This window comes from Paramisgurnus dabryanus, chromosome 3, assembly GCF_030506205.2.
Source record: "Paramisgurnus dabryanus chromosome 3, PD_genome_1.1, whole genome shotgun sequence".
NCBI lineage: Eukaryota > Metazoa > Chordata > Actinopteri > Cypriniformes > Cobitidae > Paramisgurnus > Paramisgurnus dabryanus.
This window is the reverse complement of record NC_133339.1, coordinates 23,756,474-23,769,391: the sequence shown is the minus strand read 5'-3', so window position 1 is coordinate 23,769,391 and position 12,918 is coordinate 23,756,474. Positions and strand designations below refer to the sequence as shown.

Below are 12,918 nucleotides of genomic sequence, written 5' to 3'. Positions count from 1 at the left end.
ACGGTTCTTCTATGATTACGAGCAAAGAACCACTTTTGGTGCTATATAGCACCGTTTGTTTTTAGAGTGGTACGTCGCATTTATTTAGAAAATGATTTTACAAAATCCAAGCCGAAGAACAAACATCTAATTTGGAAAGGCAAGTTATTCATTCAACTAAACAAAAGCACACAGAACAGCAGGCTGAATAAGTGTCTGTACATGGTAAACTAACATAAACAGTTATTTACACGATACACAATAGCATACAGAACATACCTGAGAGGCTGAATAGGCTAAATTAACACGACCAGCCAAATCAAGTTAAAAAAGATCCAGAAGTCATTCTGCATCACTGAATCCACTGAATTACATAAATACAGAAGCAGCATAGAGCAGGCTCTCGTGGCTGTAGATGGTAAGGGTTTCTCTTTGTTTATATGAAATAATTTTGACGTATAAGTCGCACCTCACAAGTTCCAGTACCCGCCAAACTATGACAAAAGTATGCTACGTTCATACTGCAGGGCTTAATGCTCAATTCCGATTTTTTGAAAAAAATAGATTTTTTTGCAAGGCCTTTCACATTTCCAATTAAATGCGACCTTTTGTGATCTCCTGGGTGAACGGGAAATCTCCCAGAAGTGACCCGCATGCGCATAAGAGTACTCAACGGTCAAGGACGTCACTTGTAAGCTAACGTTAAACATGGATGTGTAGTCAACAGCGGAGCTCTTTTTGCAATATTAAAGTTATTTTCCCAACGGAGCCAGCACAATTACAATCTTCTAGGGGTGTCCATTACGAAGACTAAGGATTTACATATTCTAATCAGAATTGTCGAATCTTTCCATAGTCGACCGATAGCAAAATCATATGGTTGTGTGCGTGGGTTGGGAGGGGGCCAGACCAGGTACAAATTGGCAACTTTAATTTCTTTCACAAGCAGCACACAGAAACAACTTTCTGATAAAGTTACCAAAACTGTCTTTCAAGTGATGAACGAATAAAAACTGACGATGCATTTATATATATATATATATATATATATATTATACAAAAACGCTGGCGGTGAAAGAGTTAATATATTGGGAGAAAGCTGTTATATGTGAAATCATATAACGAGTGCACCCATACGCCAAAATTTAATGAAGTGGAGCAGTGTTAGCAGCGTTCGCCATGGTTGTTGTTTATCTTCTCGTTCCCGCCTACTTCAATGCAGAATTATGACGTTTGTAGAGTATCAATGACGTACGGGTCGGATCCATGTGGCCTGGCCGTTCAGACAGAGGTCGCATTTCAAAAGATCGGATACGTATCGGATTCAGGACCACATACCAAGTGGCCTGGGTCACAATTGAAAATATCGGATCTGTGTCTTTCAGACTATCATGAAAAAAATCAGATACAGGTCGCATAGGGGCAAAAAAATCAGAATTGGGTCGTTTCAGCCTGCAGTCTGAAAGTCCGGAAAATACAGTAACACTGTGAACTCTGTGGTTACCATCATTTATAAAAATATCTTGGTTTGTATTCAGCAGAATAAAGAGAATCATACTAATTTAAACTACATGATAGTCATATGAGTGTTTGGGTGGGTTTACTTCGGAAAACAAAAATGTCCATAAGAATTGGTAGAGCATTGTGTTGATCATAAAATGCATAGCTTGGATGCAGTGGATAATGTGTCTCCCAAATGCACAAATCTAACTAGAAATCAAGACAATCACAAGAAAACAGTTCAATTAATTGGTTGTAGGATTTAATTGTTATAATTAATGCAAAGTTTGAATTCAGGGGTGGGGCATAGAAATATAAGGCTATGAGGTGTGTGTGCGTGTTTGGGTAAGTACAGTGCTCCACTGTATTCCTTGCTCTTAACCCCAGCACCCATACCTCCTCCGTACCATACCCAGCATGCCATCTAAAACAAACACACACACACAGCGTGGTCTTGTTCCAAGCGTTGGCTCTAAGTATCCGCTACATGGTCATCAGGAATTTTTAATCATCAGGAAAAGTTCACTTGTTGACCAAATACACACACACGCAAAAAATCAGGAACTTATACACAAGCACCTATTCATCCTCTCATGGGCTGATGTGTACATTCAAAGCAAATCTTCTGCTCAAAGTATGAATCACTCAGTGTTGCTATGCATTTTGAGCTCAATCTTTTAGACACCCACTGTGGGTTGTTCTCGGCAATGTACCAACACCGAAAAAAGCTGACAGAAAACACAATTTCACCATTCCATAATAACAAATCTGACTCCAGATGAAGAAACAGATCAGGACGTATTGAGAGAAAAATAAAAATAGACAGAAAGAGGAAGAGAAAAGGCAAGATAGGGGGATATCAAGTCAAGAGCCTGCCTCTTCAGTGTGAGTCAGCCCGGTCCAGACGTCACAATCTCCTCCAGAGCCATTCAGAGCTCCAGAACACCAGAGGGGCTCCCGCTCTCTGCGTACCTGCCTCACAGGCACGCTGCCTGGCAAGAGAGGAGTGGGCTGAGGGGGTCACACGAGGAGACCCAGAGCAGAAACTGGACGTGGGTGAGGGATGTGTGGGGGTCTGTGTGTGTGTGTTTTTGTCCTTGAGAGCCTCATTACTGTTCTCTATTACAACACAGACACACTCAAAAAGAAGAAAAGGATATATAAAAACTTTGATACTATTCATCCACTTCATCCATTCATTCATCTACAAGCAGATATGCCAACAGCATGTACCCATGTACAAATTAAACAGACATAAATGTATAGAGGATGAACACATGTGTATGAGAGTATAGTGAGAGGGTGTGTGTAGAGATTAGTGTGAGTGCAGAACAGATCAGAGCAACCATGATGAGAGACGCTGGGTGCGAGCTATTAGACAGAGAGAGAGAGAGAGAGAGAGAGAGAGAGAGAGAGAGAGAGACAGAGAGAGAGACAGAGACAGAGAGAGAGAGAGAGAGAGAGAGAGAGAGAGAGAGAGAGAGAGAGAGAGTGACAGAGTGAGGCTCAGAGGATGGTCTGAAGGGTTCAAACAGGAGACCTGAAGATGGAAGCAAGCAACAAAACTACAACAAATTGGAAGGTTTGAGAAGTTCTTTGATCATAACACAACTAAATGACCTCTGTAGCAATCAGTCCCTGTTTTTCTGGCCATCTCTCTTTCTTACTTTCTTTCTCTCTCTCACACACACACATCAGAACATCAGACGGGTATATACAGTAGTACGCATCAGTAGTACTTATGCATACAAAAACAGCTGATTTTAAAGTATTGTAACATCTTATCCATAGGCAGAAGTGTCATGATCAATATTCAAAAGTGACTGTGGGTGCTGGTTTGTGTAAGCACAATAAAAACACCAATCGTTTCTCTCAATCCACAGGGATGCTAACCCTAACCCATTGACTGTAATGCTCTCTCTCTCACTCGCACGCTCACAAACACACACATGGGAAGGACAATTCGTCATTGTATCATTTAATATGTTTTGTTTAATTCTGATTCTAGGTTTGAGATTGTTTTATGTCATGAATTTTCTTTAGGGGGGCAAAGGGATGCAAAAGGGAGGACAAAAGTTTGAGAACCACTGCTTTAACACAATCATGCTACTGACTAAGTTACTGTGCTGCGGCTGCCTATGAAAAATTTTATGAAAATCAATTTAAAACAATATACAAAACCAAAAAAAAGGAATACAACTATGGACTACAATTGAGTCATGATTCATTTTTTTGAATTAGCACTGCTCTAGTGACAAGAGAAAGCTTAAAGAACACCAAGGGTCTGATTCACCATATACCCACAGTTCCTTTGGTGTGTAGTGTGTATTAGTACTTTAACGACATGTACTATGAGCAAATCTTTCAAACATGGTAAGGAGCGTCACATTTCCGGCTGACGTCAGAGATATTCAGGCCAACCACAACGTATAGATTAGCTAGCAAATTAGGGACACAGAGCTTTCAAATCAATGAGTTTTGTACAAAATCAGTGAGTTTCAGGAAGAGAGGTAAATCTGGAGCTACAAAAATGTACAGTATGTGAAAAATATAGAAAAAAATGTGTTTTTTGAACCATAAACCACGCAAACTAGCGATGCATAACGATTAATCACGATTAATCTATAGCAGGATAAAAGTTTTTGTTTACATCATATATGTATGTGAACTGTGTATAATAATTATGTATGTATAAATATGCACACATGCATGTATAATTTTAAGAAAAAATTTATATTATTTATATTTATATTAGGGCTGTAACGATTAATCGTATGTCCCATTAAAAATGCCTGTCTGAAATCGAATCTGAATCATTATGAGTCGGAGTCGTTTATAACGTGCATTTAAAAAAGCAACACTCTTCTTCTGTGGCATAAAGGAAGTTTCTGCACGAGAGCGCCCCCTGGCTTTGGGATGTGCCATGATTTCACCGTAATTCATTCAAATTAATTAATTTATAAAACGCGCATTTGCACGATTAATCGTTACAGCCCTTATATACATGCATGTGTGTGCATTTATCTATACAAAGTCATTAAACACGTTCACACACATATATGATGTAAACAAAAACTTTTATTATGCAACAGATTAATCGCGACTAACATATGCTAACCCTGAGGCAAACACATTGCTTTATACCAAATCATGGCTCATGACAGGAAAAACTTTGCCTCTTTAGACAGTAAAAAACTGAGACACTTCTTTTTAAAAGTCTTTTTCATTTTTTAAACAGTGCAGCGGCAAAAGAGAAAAAGTTGCACTGCTTTTCTTCGGATACCATCATACACGGTGTCAATTTGGCATTTGCAGACTCACACACATACGGTACACAAACATAAACAGCTCACTTTGAAACACCTTTATGAGGTGGAGCTGCTACTTAACACTCCACTCACTCAGAGAGCAAAAACCTGTTGCTTTTCATACAAACACGATATAAAAACACACACAGCTTTTTGCTAAAAAGGCAAACAGTGCCCTCATTTATACTACACCGGCATGAAGAAGCCTTAAAAAAAAAATGCCAACCTGTTCCTCTACACACGCTACCTCTGTTCATAGTGTATATGTGTGTGTTTTAGGTTCACCACCGGCTTACACAAAACCTCTATGTAGTAATGAGTGGGCTATTAAGAGGACCTACAATCACACTGTATATGCAAGTGTATTTACGTGTGTGTGTGTGTGTGTGTGTGTGTGTGTGTGTGTGTATTAAACTGTCATTATCATAGTACTCTTATCATACACCCACAACATCAAATCAAAAAAACTAATTTAATATTTTTATTTAAAAAATCATTTTTAAAGAATGTATGTACAGTATGTGTGCCTTGTACAGTAGTGAAAAGAAAGGCAGCGGTAGCCACCAGCTGTCAGGTGATGGGAAATGGGAGAGGTCACAGTGCTGAAACATTAACCCTTAAGACCCCTGGGCACCCGCTGAGGAGAGGCCAGACCCCGCTGACCGTGGCCCAGTGTCGAGCGCTCCCTGCGGGGAACACAGACAGTGTGATGAGGGGCCCTGGAGGCGCACTTCAGAAAAGGGCAGGTTGCGTGCCCTTGGGGCCCTAGACAGCTGTCAGACACCATAACATACAGCACTGAAGCACATGTACAAGGACACACTTATACACAGGGGAAAAGCGAGGCAGAGAGGAACAAAGGTAAAGATACAGCAATACACACAGAGAAAGAGAGAGAGAGAGATGACAGGGGTTGTCTCACTTGACCGCTCTGTCTGCTGGAGTGAGGACAGCCACCAAGGCGCAGTGGAATGTAGAGATACAGGTGTGAACATATATACAGTAACAGAGACTTACAGTATATGAGCACATTTAAACACTGCTCATCTTAATTCACCTGCAAGTAATAACTTTTTAATACACTTTTTTTTCTAATAAACATTGAGCTACACCTATACTATGAGCTATGTGGAGTCCCTCCCTACACATCAACAGAACAAAGACTTTCCAATACATTTCCGGTATTGCATTCTAGGCAAACAGCTGGTTTTACAAATTTCAAGGTTAACCTATTAAGATGTTTGAACTAGTAACAGATCTTACACTTTGATCATTTTATTTGTTCTTAAAGGGACACTACACTTTTTAAAAAAATATTCTTATTTTACAGCTCTTCTAAAGTTAAAGGTAGGGTGACAGATTTGATCCTGAAACATTTTTTGTTATGCTGGTTAAAAGTCTTCTCACATCCTGATAGCAATCACTGTGTTAAGTTGTTTAAATTTCTTTGTAGAAATTAATGTAATCTGTGAAAGGCGTAGGACCAAAAAATTTTCAACAAATCATAGATTTCGGTCCGAACGGACGTTTCCATTTTTGTCCACATACTTAAGCGTAATTTAAATGCCCACTCGTGCAGCGAGTCCACGCAGACACCATACGTCATCGGCGCGTTCACGTGCGCTCTTCTCCTGCCTGTAAACAGCGAGAATGGCAAACTTTTCTGCTGAATTGACAACCTACACAGGAGGCACACAATGAAAGACATCTTTTATAACAACAACAGCAAAAACTGCCTGGATCAGCAAGAGCAAAAACCCAAATTAACATCGGTAACTTTACTGCTTTACCACGAGATGAAACAGCTGCAGGAGGCAAAGGGTCTGGAAGGGTCGTTGCACTGTTTATTTTGGTAAGGTAGGTACACGATATGTTTGTACTGAGATGGATTCAGATATTCTACTTTGATGAATCATTGTGTTGCTTATGAAATTTGTGTTCGTTTTCCGGATTAGCATAACGATATAGTTACTACGTCTACACAACCGAACGTGTGCTTAAACTAATTCTGATGTAAACCAGTTGTTTGGTTATTTTGGAAGTGTTATTCGACTTTGTACTGCAAAGTTTTCTCACTGGTGAATGAGACATGAGACGTGACCGTCTGATCTGTGCGTGTTCATGTGTTTGGAAAGAGGCGTGACTTTGGATGGCGATTTGACTTGAGGGGTTGGATCAGGATTTCATTGCTAGGCGGCTACCTTTAGCATTTTTCAAAATGTGTTACCCTACCTTTAAACAGTTGAGTTTTACCGTTTTGGAATATATTTAGACGATCCCTGGGTCTGGCGGTACCCCTTTTAGCATAGCTTAGCACAATTCATTGAATCTGATTAGACCATTAGCATCGCATTCAAAAATAACCAAAGAATTTCGATATTTTTCCCATTAAAACTTGACTCTTCCGTAGTTAATTCGCACATATGAAGGATGTAATACTACTTTATAGTAAGGGTGTCACGATTTCGATTTTAAATCAAAATCACAACCTCGAACTTCGAATTAAAAAATGAAATTGTCGATGCTGCACGCCCCCATATCACGTCCGGTCGGCTTGCCAAGCAGAAAAAAACGTACTTGTTGAGTGCTGCGACTCAACCTCCTCTAACTTAGCTAGCTACAGCCAGTTAAAAGATAGCATGGCAGATGCAGGAGACACCACGCGAGCTGCTCTTTACATGGGAAACAAAAAACATCACGAGCCTCCCGCCTTCAGCTAAACTCAATCAGAGCACTTGCGTGTGCACAGCAGAACAGCATCTGTGCCAGGACTGGTCGTTTCTCTGAGTTTCACAACAACTTATTTCAGTTGCTTAAGAGTTATGAAAACAGCATTTAAACATGACTTATTGGGGTATAGTCTCACAATCTCGTCTGACGGTAATAAAAGCGCATTTTTAAGGTGCAAAGTACTGACAGGAATGTTCATCTGACAGGAAGTTTCATTTTATCAGGTATGTGCGTGTACCCTATTTTTTCACTGGCAGCACGACTAACATTGCAGGGCATCTCCGGGTTCAAGGTCAGATATTATATTTCATTAAAATCTAGTATAAAACTGACATAGCAACCTATGACCTTAGAATCGAAAATGTAATCGAATCGAGGATTTGGAGAATCGTGACAACCCTACTTTATATGTACTCAAGATTAACAATAATCTGAGATTAGCAGAAACAGTGTGTGTTATGTGACCTTTATTGAAGATTTCTTGCACTAAACCCTCTTATAATACAGTGTATTTTTACATGACCATTTCCACCCTGACTTCTAGTTTAGCTTACTGTACCTTTAAGACTTGTATGTGTAAATGATCTCTGTGACATGTTACCATACATGCTTCCTTCCTTCAGTCATTTATCTACTTTAGGTGGCTTTAAGTTGCTAAATATGAAGGTGCTGACATATAAATGTGCGGTCAAAGCTTGATGATTTTTTCACTGGCCTATTTTTGCAGCTTAGTTTCCATTAATGAACTGTGTGTAGACTGGGGGAGGGAGCTTTGCCGTGTGAGCGTTAGATTACGTAGACGCAGAACACAGTACTCTTATTCCAAAAAGACAAGGCTAAACCTGTTTGCACCTATTAGTACTGTACGTACATTAACATGCATTAGTGAGCCTCAAATTCTTTCTCTCTCTTTCTTTCACACCTCACATATCTCTCCATCACCATCTTTCTCGCTGCCATTAAAATAGAATGATTGAAGAGGTAATGAAGGATCAGGAGGGAGTGATGAGCTGAGAAAAGCAAATGACAAGAGAGAGAAAATATATTTTAAAGGAAGGCATTTACAGTAACAGTTTACATTCCAATACGGCTATTATCAAACACAACAGGTGTTATAACCCTTATGCCCTTCAAAACTGAGAAACAGATGCACGTGACTAAACACACACATATAGAAACATTACTGCTGGTTTATAGTAAATGTTATTATGGTATACATTTAGAGATCCTTAAATTAAACAATTTAACCCAAACTCAATGATTCATCAGTGAGCTGGCAGTCCCTTACTGCTACCTGGGACACTATTAAATTTTTACTGGAAACTTTTGAATGCTTTTTGAGTGATTCCTTCGCAAAAACTTTTAAAACCTATTTACCTGTACTTAGCACCACCACTTGAAATCTGATCTCTGATACCTGATACCAGGTCTAAACACATATATTCACACACAAAGCAAGCTTCCGAAAGACAACATCAGATCTTGTATTGTAAACAAACTTTCGTTTCTCTCTTCCCCACAGAGTTTGGAAAGAGCATTTCATTCACAGATATCACATTTAAAATAATATTTTTTCACCTGCTCAGAAAGTAAATGTTTATGCAGAAGTACTGGCAACCTTCCCAGATGTTAGACTCATAACTGGTGTAAACCAGTGTATTAGTCCATATCAAAGTAAGCTAACATGCTAAACTAAATCTGTACCCAAGTGTGCCAATATAAAATTGTAGATAAAATATCTAGATTATAGTCTTTCAAATAAAAATGTGGATGATAAAAACATTTACATGACGCGTTTCGGCTTTGCGCCTTCCTCAGTGTGCTTGAAGCACACTGAGGAAGGCGCAAAGCCGAAACGCGTCTGTGCAAATAAATATACGTTTTATATGCAAAGTGCGGCCTTTTTCTTTGAAATTACTTATAAGTCTGGTCAAGCACTCTTATAATATATATAATAAATTGAGTGTGAAGCCTGCTCCTACAACACAATTGTTTGAAAAACATTTACATGCCATAAATATAAAGGAATGATGTCTGTCTTTATTATTAAATAAGATGTTTTCTCCAACCGCTCATCCATACAGCATTTGCCGAGAAGCCAATGAAACGGTATTTTGATTTACTGTCTCAGAAAGTAAAAGAACGATCAGCCTGTAATAATTTATGGCTTCTTTCAGTATTCCTTGATTGAAGATAAGGGAGCACCCCATATAAACGCAGGCAGAATATCTGAACATAAACAAGCATATCAATGATATATTACCTAAAAATATGGGATATTATCAGTTCTCCGGTATTAAACACTGAGTGGATGTGAATATGAATGACTCAGCCCTGTCAACAAAATTACATGCAGCCTTTTCATTCTACAGTCTAATATCTGGCATACTGGACAAATCATCCCTCATGTAGTCTGTACACCTATCTGATAAATGGACGTTTACAAGCCCCTGCCAAGAAATTAGTGTTTCCAAAGGTACAGTATGTTCATATGCATTACTCAGATTTGTTCGGCTAAGACAGGAAGTGAAGAGAAAGCTAAGTGCAGTTATAGTCACAATCACTGCAAAAGGACACCGCAGGACATAACAGCGAAGAACCTAACATCCCTACCACTTAAGGAATAAGAAGTTGTAAACGGGAAACTCTTTAAAGTAAACAGAGACTTCGAGAAGCATGTCAAAATCTTAATCTATTAAACTACAGCATTGGACAACAAAGCGAGATCTGAGTCACATGGCACTATAGCACAAAATGTGTGTTATACACTATTTTGAATATTGTATAACAGGTTTTAGTCAGACTAAGCAACATGCTTCTGATGTGTAATGACGATTTTCAAATAGACTTTTATTTATATACCAAGACTTTATACCACATCCATGTTACAAATCACAAACTTTAACTTCTCTAATGCATAACGAAAGCCAAATAAACAAATAATAAGTCAGGTGAGTCAGATAAATCTTTTCAAATATCAAACCAACTGAAGATAAATGGCTCCATACATTATCTCTCAGCTTGCCGCCGTCTGAAAGAGGGAAGCACTGTGGTGTAGATTTCATGTTTGGGTGATACAAGTCAAACCCCTATGTGGGCGAGCATCTCAGATCAGTACACCTGCTCTGTTATGCTGTACAAGTTTTAGCTCACCCACTACAAAATTTAGTAAATCATTGTTCAGAGATTGAGAGAAACAAATCACATTTTTTGCTTTATCCAAATTGACTCACTAAAGTGAGAAAAACAATAGAGAGATTTGTCTCAGGGAGGCCGTATTATTACTATTTGTGCTAAACAATGTTTGGATGCAATATATAGATGCAAAAGCAACACCAAATATACATTTAAAGTGAGAAAGCTAAACATCAGCTAAGTAGCATAAGTCTTGCTCTTTAGTAAAGTTTCTGCAACGCTATATCAGTTAAAAAAAGAAACAATAAAAAGAAAGAAAATGTAAAAACTTAAACAATGGTTGTATTTCCCATGATATGGTGCTGAGACTCTCCAAGTATTTTCTTCTAATATTCTTGTTCAAAAGTCCGTAAACAGAAAAAAGGCAATATCAGGGCACATTCATCATCGCGGGGTAATACCGCTTGTCTGAAGCAATGAGATTGTTTGAGCGTCACGCGGCGTTTCATTCAACTTTCATCCATTTTTAGGATGCCTGTGGAGTATTTCATTTTTGACAGCCAAGTTAAGATAATAAACCGCAAGAATGTCGATAAAAATGCTTTATCTGTGTCCTTGCATACTGAATAAATGTTCCATTTGATCCTAAATAATTTCCTTTACCAGCGTTTACGCGCATTTTTCCTTTCGGGGCATAGTGGTGGTAAGTTGAGATAAGTTCACGGGTATCTTTTACCAGTATGACTGATGTATTACTTTCTGACAGATGACTTAAGTAAGCCAACACGCTTCCAAACTTTTCTGCCTTTGAGTTTAACACCTGCCAGTTTACATCTTAACCGAGGGTAACAGTAAAAGTATATTGAATGGACGGGGTACTTACCGGTGGCGTTTCGTTTGCGAATCTCTCCGTGGTCCTCGGAGCCCAACATTACAACCGTGCCTCACGCGCTCCGGTGTGCCCAGACTGAACTGATACTCTCGCAGCACCCCGCGCAGCTGAATGGTCACCCGTGCGTCAGTGCGCGAGCCTGCAAACCAACAGCTTTCCTGTCATTCACAGTCACGGCAAGCGCAAACACTTTTCAGGGTAACTTTCCAGACTTCTACTTCCTTAAAAACCCTTGAAAACTTAAGAAAACACACAACGCTTGTGTGGCTACAGAGAGAAAATGTTTTCAGTCATATTATCAATGTCTAAAATCGAATGTAGTGACTCAGACGGAACTATCGAGCGCTATTGTTCATTTTCAGATGTGCTTCACGTTAAAATCGAGGTTAAGTTCAATTAGCTACACGACACGGCAGCTATAAATTACCGACCTATTAAATCCGTCAGAGCAACAAGACAGATAATACCCCTTGCACAACATGTGTTCCCATAAATAAAACTGCATTAAATTTGAGCCCCATCAACACCTAATGTGTCTGGCATCGGTACAATACTACTAACTTCTCAAAGTTCCCACCTCAAGGACAGCAAAATAATCGCCGTCATAAATCCATTCCCACCTTCCTCTGATAGAGTGATGTAACGGACCGCGCGTGCGCCACCAATGTTTAATGATGGTTACTGTCACCACTACTCATCATCATGTCAATTTTGTCATTAATTATAAGGTAATCATTTTGGGCTGATAACCATGATTAATTTGCAATTATAATATCAAAGGTAGGCCACAATCTACTCTGAATTTGTTGATGATTGGTTAAAGAGCACCTATTTCATTGCTAAAAACACGATATTTTGTGTATTTGGTATAATACAATGTGTGTTTATGGTTTATGGTTAAAAAACACATTAGTTTCCACATGCCGGTTTTGAAAAGCTCTGTGTCCCTGATTGGCCAGCTAATCTGTACTTTGTGATTGGCCTGAATACCTCTGAAGTCAGCAAGAAATGTGATGCTCCTTACCATGTTTGATATTCACCCACAATGCAATGTTAAGATTCGAGCACGATGCAATGTTAAAAACATTTAATCAACTGAAAGATCTAAAACATTTTCTAAAATATTCGAAAATGTGTTTGTCTGAAAAACGATGGACATATGCAACTCAGACAGCTTGGGGGTGAGTAAATTATAGGTTTAATATAATTTGGCCGAACTATACCTTTAAGTGCCCTCAGTAGTGCACATACAGAGAGAAGTGTTTCAAAAAGTAAGCCAGCATAAAATCTTCTGTTCTTGACAGGGCACATACACACAAAATGATCTCACAGTATTCTTTTTCTAATAAAAAACATTTGTTTATGTCTTAAGAA

General features: G+C 38.9%; 1 protein-coding gene across 3 annotated transcripts in view; it reads right to left on the bottom strand.

The window, feature by feature from the left end:
- znf385c (zinc finger protein 385C) overlaps positions 1–12,058 on the bottom strand; it is an 86,452-nt gene extending 74,394 nt beyond the window's left edge. For all 3 annotated transcript variants that reach the window (XR_012336354.1, XM_065279720.2, XM_065279729.2), the window contains exon 1: positions 11,536–12,058. Coding sequence is in view for 2 of the 3 variants with exons in the window: in XM_065279720.2 (XP_065135792.1) it covers positions 11,536–11,584 (49 nt within the window). In the remaining variant the exon portion in view is untranslated. The remainder of the gene's footprint in view (positions 1–11,535) is intronic.
- Between the last annotated feature and the right edge of the window lie 860 nt (positions 12,059–12,918).